General features: G+C 38.6%; 1 protein-coding gene across 10 annotated transcripts in view; it reads right to left on the bottom strand.

The window, feature by feature from the left end:
* Positions 1-24190, bottom strand: part of RAPGEF4 (Rap guanine nucleotide exchange factor 4) — a 146508-nt gene that overhangs the window by 12546 nt on the left and 109772 nt on the right. For all 10 annotated transcript variants that reach the window (XM_068138574.1, XM_068138573.1, XM_068138571.1 and 7 more), the window contains 12 exons: positions 23485-23600; positions 21026-21114; positions 19446-19524; positions 14942-15092; positions 13618-13706; positions 13113-13143; positions 12794-12872; positions 10741-10887; positions 9435-9532; positions 6359-6484; positions 5746-5924; positions 1406-1496 (listed from right to left, as the gene is read on the bottom strand). In XM_068138574.1, coding sequence (XP_067994675.1) covers positions 1406-1496; positions 5746-5924; positions 6359-6484; positions 9435-9532; positions 10741-10887; positions 12794-12872; positions 13113-13143; positions 13618-13706; positions 14942-15092; positions 19446-19524; positions 21026-21114; positions 23485-23600 — 1275 coding nt within the window. The remainder of the gene's footprint in view (positions 1-1405; positions 1497-5745; positions 5925-6358; positions 6485-9434; positions 9533-10740; positions 10888-12793; positions 12873-13112; positions 13144-13617; positions 13707-14941; positions 15093-19445; positions 19525-21025; positions 21115-23484; positions 23601-24190) is intronic.

Consider the following 24190-nt stretch of genomic DNA (forward strand, 5'->3'; position numbering starts at 1 on the left):
TGTTCATGCTGATGTATCATCAACTATTGCTCAAACTCCTGACATGCCCAGCAGCCAAGGGCCCTTACCACTTTCTAGGGTATAAATTAATTAATAATAGCTTTTCAGTCCACAATACCTACACAGAAAAATCATGGTCATTTGATCATGCAGTGAGTGGAAATGAGATGGACTTTACTAAAAATCTTCTTTCTCATGTTATCTTACACATAAGAATTATTTTTACTACAAAGGCCATAAGATATTTCGTGAGTTTCAGAGATCACATTAATGTTTTATGCACATGCAGAATATGCCAGCTTTATATTTTTAATCAGAAATCTCATTGTATTTGCTGATTAAATCAGAATACTACAGGCAGCAGGTAACACTAAAAATTAGTAAGAGACTTTATAGCGCAGAAATTATTTTTTGCAATATTTTCTACATTTGGAGTGTGTACCCTAGAAAGATATTTACACTGTGCCACAGCAAGGGCCTAATTTTTAATGATGTGTGTGAACAACTGTGTGCCTAGTTTGCATATGCATGCAGATTAGGTATTTGTGAAATAAGTGGTATAATTGGACATTTGCACCTGCAAATATCTAATTTGTGCATGCAACTAATGTAAATGCATGATAATACAGCAAAAATCAGGTCTTGATATGTTTGGGTTTAAGGTGTTTCGTATATATATGGCTAAAAATCAAGCTGCAGAGATTCTTTTGATAAATTGACTGTTCTGCAGAACTGGGATGTGGTAACACTTCCCTGAATTCAAGTTCATACCCTACACATGCAAATGATCTGTGCCCCTTCAACTCAGACCCTGTGCCCATTTCAGACTGCTGTATGCAGTATATATATTCCATTCTCCTCTACTCCTCCACTGTCTCAGCTCTTGTAACTATTCCTCTCAGTAGCCACATCAAGGGTCATTATTTTGAGAAACTGATCTGCAAATCTTTGCCTTTATCACTGACCATTTGCAACATGCGCTTTTGAAAACTGCACCGGTGTCTTCTCAGATGTGTTACTCTGATCTCCTGCTTCAGAGCACTTTTTCAAAGGTGTTCAATTTTTTTTCTCAGCTGCATCAATGACCTCTTTCATGCTAACTATTCTGAATGTCTAACAAACATAATATGTGCACATTGAAATCTGTACTGCTTCTGACAACCACTATGTTCTTAGTGGTTACCTGTGCTTAAGGTCTTTTCCAACCAGGCGATTCTATGATTCAACAACATCTATGGCTATACTGACGTACTAATACTGTCAGCCTTAGCTAAAGACTTCTGCCCAGGAGCTGAATTACTAGATCTAACTTTACCAATAATAAAGGCCCAAGTCACGTTTCTGCTAACTAAAAAGCACAAATCTCAGCCAAATGTCTTGGATTTGGATTTTAGCTAAGACTCACCTCCCATGTTAACAAGAGACGGCTCACGGCAACATTACTCAGTCCCATAATGATAGCAAAGAAGGAATTCAGATTTTTGTATTCTTTACAGCTGAAACACAAAGGACCAGGTTTTAAGCTGCATGTATCAGTCAGGGAAGAAACACACATGACAACCTTAACAAAGCTGAACCCAGGCATCTTGCATAGATTTGACTGGATTTGGGCAGCCGGGGCCAGCACACCTATGGCACACCACCAATGTGTGAGCAATTCACCACACTCTGGAGGCTCCCTTCCCCTCTCTCCTAAAATGTTCTCCTGCTTCCACTTTACTGGGTGCCAGCTTCTGCAAGGACATTATAGGAATCTCTGAAGTTTGTTCTCAATCAGAAAAACAGTCCTGAAACTGAGCTCAATTCAGTCCCAGGGAATACCAGGAACAGTGGAAAGCAACTAGTTTACAACCTCATTTGCTGCAGAACTTGCTGACAGCTTCTGAAGAGCTACCGAATACTGGAAGCTGTCCCTAGACAGTTTACAGGGGTGCTGACTCTTTTTAAAGGGAGAAGACCAGCTGTCTAGAGATACCTGTGTGTCAGCGACTTCTCTCACTGTATGTGATCTCTAACTAGTACTTGTAGATTTGGGAACTCTTTAGGAGATTTCAAGCCAAGAACTGCCACTTGTTGCTAGCATCGTTAAAAAGGTCCTTGGCACTAGAAGCTCTAGGTCACCCTTCATCCAAAGGAAAACTTTTGTTACCAACCACGAAAAATGGGAACATGTAAATGAGTATTACAGAAGATCCAATGTACAACAAATGCAGGAGTAGACACAGAGAGGAACAGCCCACATAGCTGCTCAGCTGTGACTGCATCAGGTGGCTCACTGACTCCACAGGAAGAAAGAGAACAAAACCTGTATCTCGTAAATCTGTATCTCTCTAGATTCCTGCAAATAATTGCTGTTTTCACAACTAGTTCACCAATGTCTAATTTCAAAACCTCAACTTCTGCTTCTTCTTCTGTTTACCAAGAAAACTTTCACAAAACTCAAGCTATAGTTCTCAGATTTATTAAATCCTGTTTCAAGATCTTGGCTCCTCTGAAGTATCCTTATCCTCATCTCCTGATGAAATTAGTACAAACATCACATCCTGCTGTCTGACTGTGTAATCGCCACATCACCCTACTATTACTCTGTTTTTTCTGTCTGTCCATTTCACCAGACTCGATGCAGTGAGTGGTTAAGTCCTTTAGATCTGTCCCTCACTTGTGTCTGCACTGTGTGAACATTGAACGTTTTAATAATGACCTCTCCCTTCTGACAGTCTGTCTGTTGGAGACTGCTGCCCCCTCAGATCTTCTGGCAGAGCTGCTCATAGAAATTCTCCCACATCATATTAGGAACAGTGAGCAAGGTTAGTGAAGACAAACTGAAATGCTAAAGCTACTCCACCTTATTCTGACCAGAACAGGTCAAGGGAGTGCCTTGTTAGCGGATCTAAGGGGAGACAAGGATGAAAAGCAGCCAGGATAGGCTGTCAGTGATAACTTCTTTCCCAGGCACAACTAAATCCAGAATGGGGTATCTGTCCGCAGCCTGCGGACACTGAGAATAAATTGAGGCATGATAAAAATAATTAGTACCACACATCAGTAGTGGTCAAACACAGTAGGAAGCTGCAAATGTATCTGACAAAGTCCCTGTTAAAATCCATCTGAATGTGTGACATTCTACACCAAACATTCTGTACATGATCTACATGATCTACACTAAATCACTCATTTCCAGACAGAGGACCACTGTGAGGAAGAAGAAACAGTACTGCATGGCTCCACTGTATATATGCTGCCCGCTGTCAGAAAATGAAGCCTCCAAAGCATCACAGAGTGCTCAAAGCAGAGGTCCCTCTGCTTCCCAAACCAGACTGTATCAGAAAGTCTTCCTATTTGTATGAATTGTGAACACATACACACATAGGCACACACTCTTGTCTCCAACACAAACACAAATGTGGCTAAAATCACTCGGTACTTAGAGAAGTATGTTCATCTTGGCATTTTCCCTGTAAACACATACCCTTCAAAAATTTTTACAGGCTCCTTGGGCATATAATAGACACATGTGTGTGGAAAGAATGATTTTCAAAAACTGAATGAAAGTGTCTGAGTATAGTGAGGAGTATAGTGAGTATACTAGGAGGCTTCCACATAGCCTTGTGCTTTTATCTGCAAAGAGGAACTACGAACAAACTGGGTGTGTGGATATCCCCAAGACTGTGCAAGTAGATCCTAGGTGGCCTTTCTAACACAACTGGTATGGGAAGAACTCACTGTAGGAATAGGAGTTCACTTCTCCACTTTGTTTGAAAGTTTCGTCCTACGACGGCTGGAGAAAAGAGATGAACGTGGTAACCACTGCATCTTTTGGCAACAGATGCAAAGGCAAACCAGCTCCTGGAACTAAAGCATGTGTGCACAGCACTTGGAGTCAGCACTTGGCCTTGTGCTGGCTTGCACAGACAGGGAGCACACACCACAGGGCACATGGGATGGCAGACACAAATTATGTGCCTTCGACAATGGTGTTTGAGTCCCTGGTCACAGAAAAGAGGATTCTCAGAAACAGTTATCTTTGAAAATCAGTATGTGCAAGGCATCTTGTTACCACCAGTCAAGCCTAAGATTAATAGTGCAGCACTTAGCTGTTCTCCCCAAACACTTTTCTAATGAGTTTAGTACTTCTAGGTAGGGTAAAGTTTTCATTAGGTCTTAAGGATCTTCACAAGCAAAACTTCCTCAAAGATACTGCTTCAAGGCCTGGGCCTGCATCTTTTGATCCAATTCCTTGTCTTTTTCTCCCCTCTAACTTTAGTGCACTTTGTGTTTGTTTTACCTTATGCTGTAGCACCTGTTACCATGGCAGCACTGCACAGAGGACAGCAGCTTGGCAAAACTTCCCATCGCCTTTCCAGTGTCTGCAATTAAACCTGGCTGCTCACTTTGCACAGAGGAAAACCTTCTGCTTCGAATCTCTCTGCTTTTAGAAGACAAAGAGGACCCAGCAGAGCAGACCGCTTTTAGCTATTTATTTTTAGCATTGTAGCGATACTAGAAACATGGAAGTAAACAGGAGGTTGTCAAGCTGTTGTAAATAGCATAGGATTAAAGCCATGACACTGAGGAACCCACGGGCTAGGGCAGTTTATTAAGGAGATATTTAACTGTAATTTTTAGGATATTTGATTTCAAGTGTTTATGGAAATTACTATTATATCTTAATTTACAACACTGCAACATTTTCCCCTTTCATGTCTCTTGAATTTAGAAAAGACCCTGAAGTGTCTGTGTGTGGGTGCCACTGCCCTCTCCTGGACAGAGCCTGCCAGATGGGAGGCTTGCTTTCCAGATTTGCTCTGTGAAATGAGATAATGGAATATGCAGGAATTATATTTTTAGAAACTAAAGAGGTAAATTCTGTCCTCCATTCTGGATATAAACCTGATCCTGCATGCCCAGTACTAGATTATGAAAATCTTCCACTTCAACCAACCATAATCTGACTGGAGGGCCTAAAGCAGATCCCAGAAGGAAGTCTGGTGCTGGCAGAGCTGACACAGAGTTTGCATACAAACACTGATTTCACCTATGTGGAATTATTAATTGGGAAAAGGGGGGCATCACAGTTGTAATAGTAATCTCATCCTTCACACAACTACAATTAACAATGCAGAAAAGCTAAAACTCATGATTTAACTGCAAGTAATAACTTCTCTAGTCACACTGCCCAGTTGTAGACAAGCAAAAATGTCCTCAGACCCACGAGTTGCAAACCCAGACCATTTTCTAAACAAAAATATTAGAAAAATATCCCAAGCAGGCTGTAGGTAACCTAAGTCTCAACATCTCCATCTCTTTGCTCTTCCCTCTTGGTTTTCCCAGTTGGGGCAATTCTGAGAACGGTTTCTTGAACAGCATCAGAAACCTCAGGAATTCTCAAGAGAATAAAGGCTCAGTTTTGATATAATTTGCTAATCTGCATATTAAGATTTGCTACTGCATGTAAGGGTAAATGAAGGATTCTTCTAATTAACTGAAATATATTTACTCACAAATTTGTTGTGAAAACATGGCTGTAAGAAATCACAGATCAAGGAACAGTAGAGAGTAGGAGAGGAAATAAAAATTGACAAGGTTCTGTACAGTCCTATAAGGAAATGGACAGAATTACCATATAGAGAATGTTTTAACCTTTACTCCGTGTGGTCAAAAATAACAACTAAAATCACAAATAAAAAACCAAATGAATTCCACAGAACCTCATTACCAGCTCACAGATGATGACTGCATACTTACTGGGCTGCTATCTTAATATACTTCTTTAACAACTGAACACGCTTGCTGAGTTGAGAGCAGAGACAAATCTCAGTGACTACCCAGAACTGAATTTCATTAAATCTTCTTAAAAACAAGTCCAGATTTGCTGTGGTCTTTTTAAAATTGTGCCTTCCGAAAGTGTGATAGATCAGTTCCAGCTAGGAAAAAGAAAACAGTTGGGGTTTCTTTTTTTTTTTATAGAAATCTCATGTTTGAACATGAGAAACATGCTCTGAGACATGATCTGCAGTTTACATTTACTGCTGTACAGGTGACAAGGTTGCAAATCCAGTAGACAATAACTGAGGCATACTAAAAGTAAAACTATAAACTATGTATAAATAGCTTAATACCTTAAAACATATAAATTTAATTCAACAAGCAGCACACGTTCAGGACAAGTCTCACCTTATTTTTGCATTTTACCTATAAAATTAAGAATGCCTTATATTTTCAAAACTTGTAGGTGGCTTTATTGTCTTATATTTTAAAATCAAGCTTAGAGACAGTTTTGCAAATAATGCACAAACCTACAATGTACAACTAAATCTGCAAATAGATTATAATCTTCTAAACAGATGGATTCTCATACCTCATGCACACAGCTGAAGAGCTCCCAGTCATAAATTGTCATCTGATATGCTAAGTCTTTGGAGCTCATCAGTTCGAATGTTCCCACTGTGCCAGTGGATGGTCCTTCTTGTTCTGGTAATGGTGCCTACAAATGGAAAAATTCTATTAAAATACTTTAGAAATAGTAAATTGCATGACTTTTCTTCCATAATGTTTCTAACTTCATTTTTCACTGTGACCACTTTCCTAAGGATGTTTCTAATAGTAAAACTGATAATTTGCTTTGAACCCTCAGGAAATGAGAAGCCCTGTGCAAAATCAGTATTCGCTCTGCACGAGATAGTCAGGAAAATCCAGAAAGTGCTTCAGAGGCACTGTAAGGAAATAAAACAGACTGTTCTCAGTGTGTTATTTTTAGCATAGTTCTAAAATTTGAAGCCAGAAATAAATACTTCAACACACATTGTGCTAACTAAAGCATGTCTTTGTTTAGGAGCATAGGTCTTTCTACAAAGCTTTTATTAGTTTCCTTTTTCACATACACAAATAACTAGGCCACAAAGCACAAGCCAACTACTTTTGGAGATTACTGGTTCTAATGATGAGAATTATTACATCTGCCACACCTCAGAAATCTACAGTGACTGCAAGACTTTCTGATCATTTAAAAAATAAGCATCATAGTTTCTCATTCACAGTACAAGTATGCACTATTTGTGGCTGCAATACTCCTGGCTATGATACTTTTATGCATAACCTTATGCGAAAGAATCATTCCGGTGTAAAACATTTTTGCAAGACACTTCTGTACTACCCAATAAATGAGGTGTGATCTACAGATTTGAACACAACTAACTCTTATTAAGGAGATTTAAAACATGGCTTGAGAACAAATCAGATGTGCAATCAGATTTGCAGCAGTCTGTTATATATATTAGGGTTCTGTTTGAACCAGTACCGCTAAAATATTAACAAACTACCCTCTTGCACCCGTAAAGGTTCCTGTGAAGCCACTCTTTAATTGCTTTGTTTCCAGGAGAGGGCAGTAGAGTTCACTTACAAGTTTCTCAATGTCTCACAGGGTCTTTGTTAGGTTATCACAGAGCAGGGAACTGTCAAAATGCTCTTTTCTCAGTACAAACCCAGTACAGTCTGTAAGGTTAACCGATCGTATTTACATATTGCGATATCAAAAATTATCTTGCTAAATGAATTCCCTTTTATATAAGAATGGTATATTGCCAATAAAAAAGGCCTGACTGGATTAATACATCAAATCACTTCTTCAGTAATATACAGTATGTAGGAACTTTATTTCTTTACAAGTTCTTGCTTTGTACTCAAGGGAAAACCTCAAATATCATTAAAATAAAAACTGACTAAAAGTTATTAAACTAAACCTCAGGCCTTATTACCTTGAAAGCTCCATCTACAATTTTTTAAAATAGCATATATAAGCAAAGTACTCTTTTTAAAAAATCAAGACAGCCAGCAATCTTGTAACAGCCTGAAAATTATTCTGAACTTGAATTTGCACAAACAGAAAATGTCTTTACTTAAGACAGAGTATGAATTAGAAGTACAGCAGTTTTGTGCAGAAAATCCTAATTTGTAGAAAACTGTGGAAAGAGAATTATCCAATAGTCTGAAAAAGGGCTTTTTTCCCCTGCTTGGAAGCAAACCACAACATAGCTGTTACCATAATAAACACATATTTTCCAAGGGTAGGAGCAAAGCACTCAGATGTAAATTCATTTGGAAAACCATATAACAGAAGAATTTTCATATGGGAATTGCCAAGTGTAATTTGAATAAACATACATGCAGCCAGAAATTGGAATGTTAAAGGATTAAACTGGGAGAGAGGTACAGTTGCAACGTTACTCAATTTGTTTATAACTCTTTGAAAAAATGCAGCTGGTAAGGGCATATAGTCTGTTACACAGTGATGAGAACCTTCTTAAAGACGCTGGGCTCCTAATTCCTGCCAAAGTCAGTCCAGATGATGAAAACTAGCACATTGCAGCCCTGTATCCTAGAGCTCCCTGTAGCATTTTGAGTACTTGATCCATGTTAAATAGAATGGGAAAAGAAACAGAAAGTCATAACAATTTGCTGCCAAAGCTGTCTGCACAGATAATGCAGAGCCATACAAAAGTACCCAGCATAGCCGTACTGATGCAACACCCCTGCTTTAGAGCAGCATGCCCCATGACAGTATCTACTTGGCAGGATTAATTAACCTTAAGGGAACACCGGAATTTAATAAACTGAACAAGAGGTATCTCTGCATGGAACTAAAGCATGCTGGATGCACATTCCTGGTTACTAAATTGAAAGCAGCAGCAAAGCATACATTTTACCATATCTATAAAAGAAATCAGGCATACATACTAAGTGGCTTGTTAAAAGCATACAGGAGGCCGAAACAAGGCTAGGAGTAATAGAGTTCATGCTGACATGGCTTGGCAATGACATTTGTTTTTAATGAAATAAAAGGAACAAAAAATACAGTCAAATCAAACTCTGTAAAAGCAGACCCCATGGAGACTGTTAGAATTACCATATAAGCTGCAAGTACTTATGAGCAATTCTACTTAAGAAAATGAGACTTTCTACCAGGAATATTTTCTGTGATTCCACTTTGAATCATCTGAGGTTTTGAGATGGTATTTTGTAAGGCTGAGAAAGAAAATATTTTAAGGAATTTACTGTTGGAATCAAGTCTCCCGAATGCTTTAATGGATAACATCTATCTTCAAGAATATATCCCTGTGGCCTTGAGGTGATAATTCTGTAATCAGGAATGTCATGTAACATGTCATTGTAACAATATTCAGCTTTTCTTACATGCCCACTGTGACACAGAGAATACTGGAATCAAGTGCTGTCATGTGGATCAGATAGATTTCTGCTCCAGTTTAGGAAATTATAACATTACTTTGTTTTCATTTCAGGGCTCATCCCATAGTACTGCGACAAGCCCTTTGTTGTGAATGCTTCCAGTAGTTTTTGGGTAAACCACTGACAATGTAAAAAGGGACAAGAGTTCAAATAAACCGAAGAGCTGAAGTTCCTGAGAACTGTAGACATACCAAGGAATCGAACTGATCACGTGGGCAAGCAAACAGCCGTCCATTAACACTAAGAGTTGTAAACACTGAAACATCATGGGGTTTGAGCAAAACCTTTTCTGCAAAAATGAAACAAAAAGATTATATATTATACATATGTAAAACTTAGAGCAGAACTGATCTAACAGCTGCACAGATCACCCTTCTGGGAACAAATTTTTGTGCAGCGTATGTCCAGGATACAACAAGGGTGACAACAACGTCCTCTTTATTGAAGTAATGTGACAATAAGCTCAGCCCAAACCAGTCTCCTACAGAACTGTCATACAAAAATAAAATCCCATCCCCAATATGTACTGACAGGTTAAGAAGCCTGTGCTGCCATGACAAGAAACTCCCTGCAAAAATTCAGCCATAATTAAGGACTCCATTAATTCTTCTCTGTGCTGTAAACATTTGGAGAGCTGTTCCTAATGGAAATTGCCTTGGAGGACCGTGACTGCATAAGGAGGTGATGAAATGCAACTATATTCAAATTTCATTACAGCAGTTCTAGAAGAGCATCGTATCACAGGTAAAGAACAGATAATCAAATAACTTACAAAACAGTCTGTTCCAGCTTGCACTGACTGTCAGCAAATCTAACAATAAAAAAATGCAGCTGCAAAAAGTGGAACAGCCTGGTGTTAGTTCTCAGGAAGTGAGCTTGTTTGGGCAGGAATCACTTTTGAAAAAATACCTTCCAACACAGCTCTCATTAGCTCTGTGTGTGTCCATACAGACAGACACAAGCAGAGCACTTCAGCAACACCAATTCTCCAGAAGAATTCAATCTGCAGTTACTCTCCCATTTCCACAGCCTATAGTTGGGGGATGACTCCTGACTTTTTTCATGAAAAAAGGCTTGACATTAAGTTGCTCTGTAGTGCTTTGCATGGAAATGGCAGTGGAAATGGCAGAATGGCAGTGACCACTACCAAAATGTCTGCAGTGCAGAGTTTTCTGTTATTGCTGATTCATATGTCCAGCCTGATATTATCCACACTTGTCTCTTATTTCTGTTGTTAAAACTCTTGGAAGTCTTATAGTGAAAGAAACTTGGGGTAGCTCTTATCTGTAACATGCAAATACAAAAGATTCTCCATTTTTCTGTTCCCCATCTGAGCTCCAGTCAGGAAGAGCTCCAGCCTGCCTCTAAGACAGAACCTGTGTACCAGCCAAGCATGCACACTGATGTAAAAGCCTTGACTGAATTAGTCTTCCAGTTCTTCCCAACATTCTGTTTCACTATAAGTGAAAGACGTTTAAGATGATGCAAATACAGTACCTCCTCCTGAACTCATCTTTACTATGACGAGGCCTTCTCCAGAGCCCAGCTTATCTGCTACTGCGCTGATCACTTCCTTCACAGAGGATGACACTGGCACCCGGATAGTGGTATAGGTTTGGTCTATGCAGTACACCTTAAACAGAACTAAAGCAAAAAAGACTGTGCTGAGTACACCACGTGTAACCACCATGCAGATGTTATGGTGCAAATCACTTTCATTTCCACAACTACTCCTTACAAATGAAACAAATAAAGCAATAATAAATCACTACAGTTTTGATAGCTCCCCATTCCTCAGATGTTCTACAATTTCTAATACAGAAATTCCTGATTTGCAAGAGGTTTTAGAAAACCATCAAGTGCTAGTGTTTCATTATTAGATGGATTATGTATATCTATTTTATTTATGGATAACAATCTAATATGGCACTTTGTTATGTTCCAGACATTATAATATTTTAAATTAACACTTATTTTCAAGAGTCAAGAAAACTGGCTGCAAACTCTCTTAATTGTAGGAAAAATAATTTTTGTATTTACAAAAATAGATCTGAAAATAGTTTTGGTTACGGGCAGAACTGAAACTGTTGCAACCTGTTTTTCACAAGGAAGTACATAATTGCCTAATCAAGAATGTTGTAGACGATGAATAAAAATACCCTAAAAATAAGAATACACTTGAGTGTACGGTACAAATTGTCTCACAGAATAATACATGAGCCCAGGCCTCCGGATGACTAGAAATCAATATGACAGTACATTAGCCTGCAAAAACCAAGGCAGCCCAAAATGCCATGACTTTAAGACAGAAGTTAGCAAAATACTCCTTCAGCTCTGTTGTCAAGCCAAACTAAGCAGCCCCTGGAGCCCAGCTGTTCATGGATTTTCAGAGTTCAGTGGGCTGCCTGCCCTACAGATGAGAAAGGTGCAGCCACATGAAAAAGGCAGTTACTACCCGCCCACGCAGACACAAGAAGTAGTATCTCTGTGGCAGCAGCAGCTGTTTCTAGAAGAAACACTGATGTGGACAACAGAAGCTGCACGACTGGCATGATGTCTCCTGTTCATACAGTTATTTTCAGCTTTTGAAATGGCTCTTCTGTTGGGTTGATTTATGCCACCAGCTTTCTTAGCTATACAACATTGAATTTTGTTCCCTTATTATCAAGGGCTGTCTTTTAATATCAAATACTTTGAAGCAGAAGCTATTTTCTCTGATGAAGTTGCAGCAAAACACCATTGAGGGACTGGACCTAGCAGGGGCACATAAATCCTCAGATTTATGAGTTTTAAGGGGCATATATTTTTGTTTAAAATTAACAGATCTCATTGTCAGAGCTCAGGATTTTGCTCACATAGCAATGCTTTAAGCTGCCTGATGCAAGGACAATATGAAAAGCCAAAATGATATTCTGACACGCTGCTGTAAATGATAACTTAATCTCTTCAGAAAATCAAACAATAGCAATAGGTCAAACCAGCAGATTTTGTTTTCTAGGCTGTGTGCCACAAGGTAGAGGATCCACAGCATGATTATAGAACCACAGAATCATAGATTCAGTCAGGGTTGGAAGGGACCACAAGGCTCATCTAGTTCCAGCTCCCCTGCCATGGGCAGGGACAACTCACATTATCTGCTCCACATATATCTTGCAATAGAACAGCTGTACATGTTAGCTCCACTACATTGCCAAGGGGAGGCAGAGTCGCAAACATGACCTTCAGCACTATTTAGTGCACTGCCATTACCTGCATGGACACTGTACTGGTTCTTACCTGGTTTGTTCATTCCCTGGTTTAAAGATTTTTTTTCACCTTCCACTGAGGAAGCATAGTGTTTGATAGCACAACTGAAGAAAAGGCCAGGAGCACTTGAAATCAATGATCACGAGTGTTTGGCTAGCAAAAGCAAACATGGTTTGCTTCAGGCCAGGCTTCAAACTGTAGGTAAGTACTGTTGTTTATTTTTAGACCATATTTATTTGTTGAGATAAACAAATTTACTGCAAATTTCAGTGTCTCATGAAAACTTGGCAGAGAAGGGACTCACCTTCATCGCTGCCCCTGATAGGCTGGCGTTTCTGTGCTCTGTCATCACTTGCATTGAACAGCTGCAGAAGAACTTTGTGCTGAAAATGAATCATCAGGACTCACATTAATGCAGGAAGAAACATTACAGGGTAAACATGAGCTACAATAGATCCCTTATCAATGACAGGGAAAAGACTAGCAATGAAGAAGTTGACAATGTTAAAAGCTATTTCTCAATGTATTCTTTTAATATAGCCACATATAATAAGGAGAAGATGCTTATGAATTTGCTATGACAAAGCTTGTACTTTAGAAAATGGACAAATACATTATCTTACCTTCTTTTGTGGAGCTTTAGGTTCTTCAGAACTGTAAAAAGGTAAAGCACAGCACATGTAATTAATATTGCCTATTAGATTTCGTATAGAAAATCACCTATAGATCATGGACTAGATGTCAAACTACAATATCAACGCATTCATGTTTGCATACATGAAAAGACTAGATGATACCATAGTTGATCTATGTCCAAGGCAAGGAAAATTCTATACTAACACCATGTAAGCATGAAATAAGTGTCCATCCAACTAAGTTTCAACGGTGTGTACTTAGTTTCTTTTTCCCTTCTGTCAAGCTTTTAATGACAGTTTGGTGTTTGTAACAATGATGCAGAAAGAGAGTGCCATAGACATTCATCCAAACAAGTCTGCATGCAAACATTCAGTCTTGTATGACTGAGTGCCGTTCATAGAACTGACTTTCAATAGACACAAGCAATAACTATCTTTATTTATTTATTGAGAAAAAAGGTAAGGGGAGGAAAGAAGTAAAAACTGTACTTACACTTGCTTTACAATTTTCTCCAGCTCTGGAAGTTGCTCCTTTAGTGCTGCAATCATTCTAGTATCATCTGATACAGATACATAAAATTCCTGCAAATGACACAGAATCACCTTGAAATAAACAGTACTTGGGATAGAGGATTATAAAATGACATATGATATCTTAGGGATTATAAAGAATGATAATCTACATAGAGGAACACATGCTGAGCCCAACCCTCTATTACTTCTATTTGTTTATCTCCAGCTGATTTACAGCAAGAGCTACAAATGCAGAAGGGAGGCCTGATAAGGCTACTTGGCTCACTGTATAACCACTGACTGCTGGTGCAAAAACTGCATTTTCAGATTATCAGGCATAAAGACTATAAAATTAACAAATAATCTGGCAAGATAATGTTTTTTACCCACTGCTGCTGTAGTCCTCAGTGGTACATTTGCTAGTGAGTTTTTAACACTCAGCTACTCCAGCCTGCTACCAGACTCAAACCTCTTCCTGCCACACACCTACATAAAAGTGACCCAAAGAAGGGTCTATGTTATTGGTCTTTAACTTCTGGACATTATGTATGTCTCCAAAGCTTGTCTATTATGAAAAGCTTTCCCTTGTGGGCTTGTTGTATGTCCATTATATTTAAGAGCCCTCTCTATCCCCCTCTGCTAACTCAGATTCAGTTTTAAGCTCTCTGGGGTAAGAGCTTCCGTTCAGGCAATAGCAAATAGGAATGTGTTCCATAAAAACCACATGTACTAGCAACAGCAATCACAATGACTTACCATGACATTGTCAGTGCACATCTTAGAAATATAATGATATGGCAGATACCACAAAGACCTTCCAACCAGTGTCTACGCAATTAAATGACTGTCTGAAGACAAAGATCTTAAGTTCTAATAGCTGCAGTGTATTGCTTTGATTCAAATAGAAAGGATTTTGGTTTTGTAGAATGAGAACCCTCCAGCTCCCCACTGGCACACTTCAGGCAGGCATAAACAACCTCTCAGATCGAGCCTCTGAACTATTCGCAAGAAAACACTTTAAAAAAGTAAATTCATCTATTGCTATTAAGCAATCTACCCATGCATTGTTTTGAAAGGGGTCTGCAACTCCAACAGGTATTTTCAGAGGTCTAGAGGCTGAGAATGCTTCAAGCACTGTTGTGGTGTGTATACCTGTCTACCGCTAAATCCAAGAAATCAGTTATGAGTTTGCCTTTGAAATGACCTGCTTCTCTTTAGCTCATCACAGATTCCTACAGATGGAGAACAAGTTTTCAGCATGTCTTGCGTAGCAGCTAGATTGCAATGACACAACTCCTTTGTACCTCCAGAAAGGCCACTGCTGCTTCATCTTCTTGCAGTAAATCTCCATACAAAGCAGCCCACTGCAGAACCAGTCGAATGACTCGCCTTTTATTGTTGAGGGCATAATCCATTTTCTCCTGCTCTGTACCCTGGGAAGGCTGGGCATGGTAGGTGCCATGGTGTCAAGGAAAATGCTCAGTAATTGAAAATATCAAAACCAGTAAAAATTACGAACAGTTGACTTCCAAGAAACCATTTTTAGGGTGCTCAAATGTAACTTTCCAAGATACACTTTTGATTTCTGACTGCCACTAGCATAAAGACTTGTGACGCTTTCACATTCATGCTAAAAAGATGGTGAATTCTCTAAAGAGCATGGGAATATCACAATCTGCAGAGATGGTTGCTGTAGAACAGAACAGAAATTACATTTGGAACAATGCAGAAGAAGATTAACTGCAGAGACTGAAGTAGTTTATTTCTCCTTGTTACTCTTCAGAGCCAGTTGGAGAGAAAAAAAAATAGCTCACTCTGTGTTTATTAACAATTCCAGTCTTCTATTTGTGAGGAAAACTACTGGAATGAATGACCAGTGTTATTTCCTCTATTTTCAGAAATTTCTGTAACCCAAGGTGAACTTCAGTCCCACTATGGTTAGGGGACACACAAGTTTACAGCCTGGACTGACTATGGAGATATGCATTAAAATAATGAATTCTGTAGTAGCCTCACTCTGCATAAGAGGAAATCCTAACTTTCCACTCTATCAAATAAAGTGTATTTGGACACTGTAATTTGCATCAGTTATTTTGTGATAAACAGTAACAAAAAATGGGAAGCATTTCATCAACCTTTTTCTTGATGAAGTGACAACATTGTGAAGACATGCAAACAGCAAAAAAGGCCATAAGTAACATTTATTGAAAGGAAGAAAACAAGAAATAAGTAAAGGCACAAGGGGCACTAAAAAGAGGTAATTTCAGCCTTTAACCTATACAAAAAGGAAGAAGAATCCCCAGCAGAAACAGGATATGACAATTTGTGTACCTGCTTCTCGGTGATCAGAGGTTAGCACTATCTAGCACTATTTCCCAATGAACTGGTCACTGAATGTTAAGGAAGGACAGAATGAGTGAAGTTGCATCTTGGATACCAAATCCCTGATTCTGTATTGTCATGAAAAAAACTCTTCCCAATTATATAGTAACACTTCATATTTAAATACTGACACACTGTCATTCATGGAAAAGTACATCATCCCTTCAGTTGCTCTAACAAAATATTAAAACATTAAATAGAAAATTAAAATCATAATTAGAAATAAAAATGATCCAGGATATTTATTTTCAGCTTCTCATTTGGAAATCTATTAACTCATGCATTCCAAATGATCCTTCTGCCCAAAACACCTGCAGAGATTTGACATACTGACAGGGTTAGTGGGGCACTCATCTGACTGACAAACTTTCAGAAATCTGCACTTTAATTTTCTTTGGAAAGGTTTAAAATTACTAGAGAACTAAACATAAATGTCAGTACATTTATAGGAGTACATTAAGTAAAAGGGTTATAAGAAGTAAATAATATATTTTAAGCTATAATGTCTCAGGGAGCAAGTTTAATATTCTACTGAGTAATTTTTCTCATGCCATTTTTACCTTAAAAACACTGTAATTATTTCATGTATTTTTACTTCCTTATTAACTGACTCACCACAGGCACTGGTAATTTTTCTATATTTTTACTGCTCATTTATATTAATTGCCCTTTTATTAACATTATCACAGGGAAAGTCAACGAAGAGTTCTCTCATTTTTATAGGACCTACAGGATACAGCTTCACTGTGGACTGCAATCAGAAGTAAAATATCAAGTATACTTCAAATGGGTGTCAGAGAGTTGTAAAATATTTATCAACACCAACATGGTTATAATTCAGTATATAGACATCTATCTAATTATGTCTAGCATATTAGGAAATGTAAGTGGTTTTGAAGTCTGTTCTTCCCTGCATGGGAAAACTTCACCATATTTAAGTAGCTGTGCAAAATCAGCACCCATTACTTCAGTAGAATGCAAACTGTTTTGCTGATGTCGTGGTAAAAGAGGTTCACAAAATATTCATACAGAAACACGCTGGAGGACTATCAGCTACAGAGGGCAAAAGAGGAGTTTATACTTTGTTCACAGATTGCACAGAACTGAGAGCACTCTCTTCACAGATGCACACTTACAGACATGCTCACACACTTTCACTAGCCCAAGTAGCAATGTTAGGGGTGCTGCTCTACTTCGGGTTTTCTCTTTGGCTTTGTCCTGCATTCCTTTGATAAGCTGTAGCTCTGAGAATCCGTTCAATTCCATCTCTGTGAAGAAGAGAGGGAAATAGGGTCCTTGATCCAACACACAAGACAGATGTCTTCATCCAGGACAGGGAAGCATACTCTTTGCTTCTCTATAAATATTGCAGGACATGTAAACATCTCAGCATCTAAGAGCAGCATGCCAAAGGACAGCACAGCTTAAGGACTGAATCCACAGCAAGCAATATGCTAAAATGGTGCCTCTGTCCACTTCTTCCAGGATTAAAGAATTTAGAGATGACAAAACACTGCTATAAAAGAAGCGAAAATCCAAATAATGTGTACCCTGTACTATGCTTGAAAGCACTTCACTGGTCTAGCTATTCATATTTGTATGCTGTCAGCCAAGATAGTATCTTAAGTAGGTGCAAGAAAATAGACCTGTATAGATTCAAATTTGGGAGTTGGAGCAAAAACAGTGTCTCTGACTGAATCACCTTTCTTCTTTTCCTTTTTTATTTTCCTCACTGAGCCAAACTAACCTGTCCTTAGCCTCACAGCACTGGCAAACAGATTTGTAGAGTGATCTGCTCAGAAAAGATGAGCTTTGTTAGCAACCTTTCAGCTCTAATGATGAATTTCAATGATATAATCAACAGAGCACAGTTTGATTTTTCATATTCAGAATGGAAAAAATAAACAATAATTCAGTTCTACAAAGCTGACACTAAAGCAGTGTGATACCAGCCGCCCTCCTCCTCCTCTACGAGGAGTCTAAGAATTAGCAGAATGCCCGCCATGACCCACTTAAGACCATGGTCTTAGCCTCCTCTCCAGATTTCATAAAAATTGAATACATATACGTAAGTAGCACTATTACTTTGGTCTTCAGAAAAGCTTTTCCCCTATAAATACTGAGGTACATTTGCTTGTGCATCTTATTTTCCCAGTTACTGGATAATTAAGGATAGACGAGTCTCAGTCTCAAATGGACTAACTGAAAAATATGAGCTAGATAAAATAGAAAAAAAACCAAACCCACACACAACAAAACATTAAAGGTGCTGTTCTTTTCTTCCCCTCTCAAAGCTGTCAGCAACAGCATTTTGTAATACCTTTGATATCCAAAACCATGTAGTTTCAGAAAATGTGTTTGTTTCAGGTGTACAGACAATTTTCTGCAGATCAGTTTTATGAGTCCAAAGGTTTTCAAAACAATTACTGTCCTTGCTAAGAGTAACAGTAAGAGTAATGGATTCTCAAGCTTGCCAGACAAGGACATGATGCTCTATTTTGTGGTGTCAGGGTGTTAGCTTTCCAAGACGTCACTCACCCTGCTGAGCTTCAAGGAAAGTACACTTTCACACCAATCTGATTCTAGAAAAACAAATAAGGAATTGAAGTTATTATGCCCCTGTCAGAATGCTATAAAACAGAAAACACTGTATGTTTATTTAATGCTCCCAGTCACTAGATAGTTTCAAGTCACTGTACACAAGAAAAACTCTCAGTGCCCAACATCTCCCCAAACTAAATGACCTGCCAGAAACTGACAGACGTTTCACAGACTTCTTCTGTAAAACATGCAGACATACTGAGAATCACCTCCAGTTCTTGATGCCACCCACTGTAAGCTCTCAGCTCCTAGGCATTCATACGTAATTGAAGTTTCTTGCAGTTTCTTAAATTTCCTACAGACTATTATTATAGATTATTTTCATTTTTATTCATAACTGTTATGAGAGCACCTAGGAACTACTTCTATGTCTTCTAATACTACTACTGTTCTACTAATTTAGGAATTTTTTCTTGAGGCAGTTTGCAGCAGTAATCTATAAAGTGCACCACTGAAATCACCAAAATATAATGACCTTAGTTAAAATCTAGGTGCTGTAGTTTAGCAAAAACTAAGACAGACAAAAAGGATACAGGAAGGGTAATCCAAACTTTTACGTAATGTCACTAATGTGTAATTTCACCTATCTGCTGGAGGGACAGTACATTTCTTTCAGTTTTCATGCTCTGGGGCTGCATCTCATCATGAGTGTGTACATTACTATCCATTTCAGAGACACTGGGCTAGAGTCAGACACTGAGAACCTACCCACATGGCACAGCCTCCGTGAAATGTGATGTACTTCTTGAGAAAGAGAAGCTTCGGTCTCAAAACTGATAGGGATGCCTATTAAAGGGATGTAACTTTTCCCTTACAAAAGGATATTGCGCCATCAAGGCTGGGCAGAGCTGACTATTTGGCATAAAAACACAGTGCATCATAATAAAATCATTTAAAACAGAATCTGTGAAAAGAGAAGAAAAAGACACCCAGTCAATTAAGCCCTGCAAACAATTTGGGGATGACAAAGACAAGTTGTCTTTTAGCTAAAATAAGTCATTAGTCCTCTGTAGATAACAAATGAGGTTTTTTGCACTTTGTAGGCATTAAGTATGAAAATGGGGAATGGGCAAATAGAGCTGAAATGTTAAGATTTCACAGTAAAGATTATCACAGTACCACCGAGGCTGGAAGAGACCTCAAAGATCATCGAGTCCAACCTGTCACCACAGACCTCATGACTAGACCATGGCACCAAGTGCCACGTCCAATCCTCTCTTGAACACCTCCAGGGATGGTGACTCCACCACCTCCCTGGGCATTATATTAAGGTTCCTTAAAGTCTGCTGAAAAGGGTACATGGTGCTTTGTGATCCAAGTGAACTGGACAAAGAGGGGAATCCAAGCTGAATCTCAAACTAACACAGTGCAGACAGTGACACACAGCAATACATTGCTTAAGCTGTGGTGGCATCTCCATTGCATGAAGTGTTTAGGAAGTGGCAGGTGTCCATCAGGACTGAGCCTGATGCACTGAAATTGCATCTCAGGAGAGCATGACCTATGTGATCTCTTGAAATCCACTCATCAGCTGATTTTTTTTCTGTGTCTCTAAAGTATTATTCATTTGTAGCTGCTCATGGCAGTGACCTTGAGATTTCTGAGTATGATGCTTCAGTGCTTTATTATTGTCTGCATGAATTTTATCACACTTAAGTTAACAGGCATTTGTCTATGTCAAAGGGAAATCTGGCAGAGAGACAAAAAACAACCCATCTGTGCTAAAGTGAAATACTTGGATATACTCCTCTACAAGTGCAGAGATCTTAGCAGAAGTATCAGGTCTGCTACACCCCGGTATCTAAGAAATGCTGCTGTATTTGTCTTTAGGGAACTACAACACCAGACATCACATTCAATATCTACTACACTGGAGAAGGCACAAAATTTAATTATTTGCAATGAGTAGAATGCCTAGAGAGGTAAATGGACAGTCAAATTTTTGTCTTTATTTTGATTTGAATGTATCACAGCTGCTACATTTACATTAAAATGTATCTGAACAATATGATTGACATTTTCGGTCAAAAACTGGCAAGCAATTTTTTACTGAAAATGATCTGTGCTATCACTGATGTAAATTCCAGTTTGCTAGATCACAGTATTGATACCCAGAACAGGAAGTATGATTACCATTATCAACAGGTGGAAATGGATGATCTCTTTTGGCCTTACAGTCGTGACTAATTAAATTCATAATTAGTGGTCTGGTGTCTTCTGAAATTTTGCTGTTCTACTCTGAACTGAAAGTACAAATATAACAGAATTGTCTGGGAGAAGTGACTTGCTAACTTTAATTTTGGATTTCCTAGTATTTTCTCAGGGTAGTTTCAGAGCAGCAGATAGCTGCTCTTCAAAGCATCACATAGGCAGTAGTTGTAACATAGCCTTTGTCATGTAGATACCTGTTGCTTCACTTAAAGTTGCTTCAAGGCGCATAGTTTCTAGAAAGTGCTCTAAAATTTTCTCGGGGGTTCCTGACATCACAATATACCTGAGGGAGGGAAAGGAGCAGTTAGCCTCTCACAAGGAAAACACATAATGAAGACACAGTTGTGTACTGGTGAGAAGACAAAGGTGGATGCATGCCAAGTACCTGCTCTGACCATAATCTGTGTGGCTTAGGACAAAAATCACTCGGAATCTTTGTTGGCTTCCCTCCTGTAAAATGGGAGCAGTTACAATCTTCATGCTACTTAGGGAGTGTGAAATAACAGATGGCCCCCTCCCTACACAAGTAGTCCAGTATAACACCATTACAGTTACACTGTAATTAGCAGAGCTGCACTGGTGCAAACCTAGGGAAGTGCAGAATAAATATCTCAGTAATGACAGCAATCCACAGTCTTTAGAAGGTGTTAACAGACTTGCTATAAGCATTGAAATAAGAACTGCTGTATATCAGAGCAAAGAAAACATTTCCTTCAGCATTAGTGACAGGGGTTGTCTGAGAAGACAGGGGCAGACAATGAAATAACAAACTGTATCCTCAAATTTGTGCAATGCCTTAGATAGCTGAAGTTGGAATAAACTTAGGATTGTACCACTTGCTGGAGTAAATTCAGAGAGGTGAAAGAACTACTGCAATAGGCAGGTTTTTCTGCCCCATACAAATACACTGGCAAGATTTTAAGTACCACAAGAATATCATAGGATATTGCTAAACTTGTCCTGATGTCTTTTTTTTTTCTTTCCTTGCAGATCAGATCTTTTTCTCATTCTCTTCATTCTTCCAATCTTTGCATCTTTTATTTTATCTTTTTTTGAATCTAACTGATAAAGTATGAAACTTAAAAAAAAAAGAAAAAGAAAGAAAAAAAACCCTGAGAAGTGAAGATACTCTGCTCCTGCTGAGAAATAAGTGGTGGAGCTGAGCTCCTGGGAGCTCCTCCTCACTTTGAGTGCTGACCGTCACAGTTCTTTTACCTGCCAACCCCTTTGGAAGAACTGTATTGATGTCCCAAGAACACAAACACTTGTTAAGCCAGTGCACATTCTCACAGAGATACTAACCAAGTATCTAAGTGAGTGAAGCAGAGAAATCACAGGTTGCTGCACTCTGAATATGAAAGTGAAAATGAACAGTGAAGTGACTCGCAGGGCTGCTGAATTCATCCTGCATGAGTGTGATCACCCATAAAGAGTTAGATCTTGGGAGCGAGAACTTCAGAGCTAGTCATTCGAAGTGAAACTGCCATGGTTTGAAAGTATGGCTCTGGGAGCTATGTAGGAGCTATGCCTCCTTAGTAGGCGAGGCAGTAAAATCCAAACTGCAACTGAGAGGATCTGTTCCCAAAGTGAAGTTTTCCCCAAGACTAACCTGAAGAGTATGAGTTTCTTGATTGACTGTATATATCAGGAAAAAACTCTGAGATACAGAACATTGCAAATGCTACATACCTGCTTAGGGAGCAAAGCCCAACGGGCAGCTCATCTGAAGAGGTATCAGAGATGTAAGCTACATAACTAAGGGCAAAGCAGCAAGCCTTTAAGAAGAGGTCTGCAGTCAAGTTCCTCTCATTTAGACAAATAAAAGTTTGGTGTAAGAGAATATGTTTTCCTGGAAGCATTTTTTGCTTTTCTAGTAGATAAAGTGAAAGATGAAATGGCAGTTTCTGAAATATATGAAATGTTTATATAAAATACAAGGAATGGTTTATTCAACCCTTTGCAAGTCTTTACTAATTTTTAGAATCAATTATGCAGATAAAATATGTATATGAAATCCCAGATCACCTGAAGACTATACCTAAAGTATTTCACAGTAAATTAACTCTTTTACAAAGCCCTGAGGGGGGTCTTACCAACATTTGCAACGGTAACAGCCTCACTCTACTCTTATTACAGTAGTGTCTAAACAGAATTGTACTTCCTCCTTTGCAGTATTGAAGAAAATATAATGAATATGGTTAGTACCTTTCATTGCATGAGATCTTAATTTTGTATATTAATTGTACCTAGCAAACTGTTACTAGAATCCAAAGCTCAAAATCCAAACCAAAAATACCTGTACTTAATGAGAAAACAATGTATTTTCCTCACGTCTTTTACACAGAAGCTAAGCTTAATAGGGTTTCAGCATTCTCCATGTGCAGCCTATTTAGAAGCTATTACATGGGATAAATATTTACAGTGAGATATTTAGAGAATTATTGTGTAAAGATACAGAACTGGTGTGCTGCGGGAAATGGATATATTATCTAGTATGGGGCACGGGATCAGCTGATGATTGAAAAAGAAGAAAACTTTATATGCAGTGTATTCTTGCATAGAAAGGGGGAACACGCTATCGTTTGGATAATAATACCATATGAAAAGGTTAATAGTCATTGTCTGACATTTGCAATATTGAATGAAAACATACTTGTGCTGAGGTTGTGAATTTCCTTGATTAGAAACTCTGTTTCCTGCTGGGATCTTCTCCAACACCAAGACATCTTGGTCATGCTCTTTGAGTCTTACTGTATTTGCTTCCACATCCTGTAAGACAAGTTGCTCTTAGTAAAGTAATTGCACCTGATTTGGCTGATGAGTTACTCTGAAAAAGTGCATGACTTTCAAACACAAAAGACTCTGGGGTTGGTTCTTTCCCCCTGTATTTATCTGTCCTTATTCTGCTTTTCTCATAGGCCGAATCAAGAGAGAAGCACTGGCACTGAGCAAAGAGGCAGAGAATTATGGGAGGGGCTAGAGCAGGAACCATATGAAAAATCTCTGGCTATAGCAAAGAAAAAAGTGTTTGCCAAAAACCAGAGTCCCCTTCAAACTTTTTCCATCTAATGTAATCTCTATACACACTTATATATGAACATGATTATCTATCATCTGACTATTCTCTTTCTATGAAAAAAAGAAAGTGGCACTTTAAAATGGTCTTAGTTCAGTAAACTGCCAGTAAAATTTTCTTTTCCTACTAACAGATCATAATACAAAAAAGAAAAAAAAAGTAGGATTAAATATAATGTGCATTCAAGTAATGCAGGTGAAAAACAGTAGGACCATGGCCCTTGATTTTCTTTGAAGTGTCAATCAAAGCTAAATCATTTGGGAGTCTCCATAGCCAACCCAGC

This window comes from Melanerpes formicivorus, unplaced genomic scaffold (genome assembly GCF_026170545.1).
Source record: "Melanerpes formicivorus ecotype bairdi unplaced genomic scaffold, bMelFor1.0.p_v2 SCAF_5, whole genome shotgun sequence".
Taxonomy (NCBI): domain Eukaryota; kingdom Metazoa; phylum Chordata; class Aves; order Piciformes; family Picidae; genus Melanerpes; species Melanerpes formicivorus.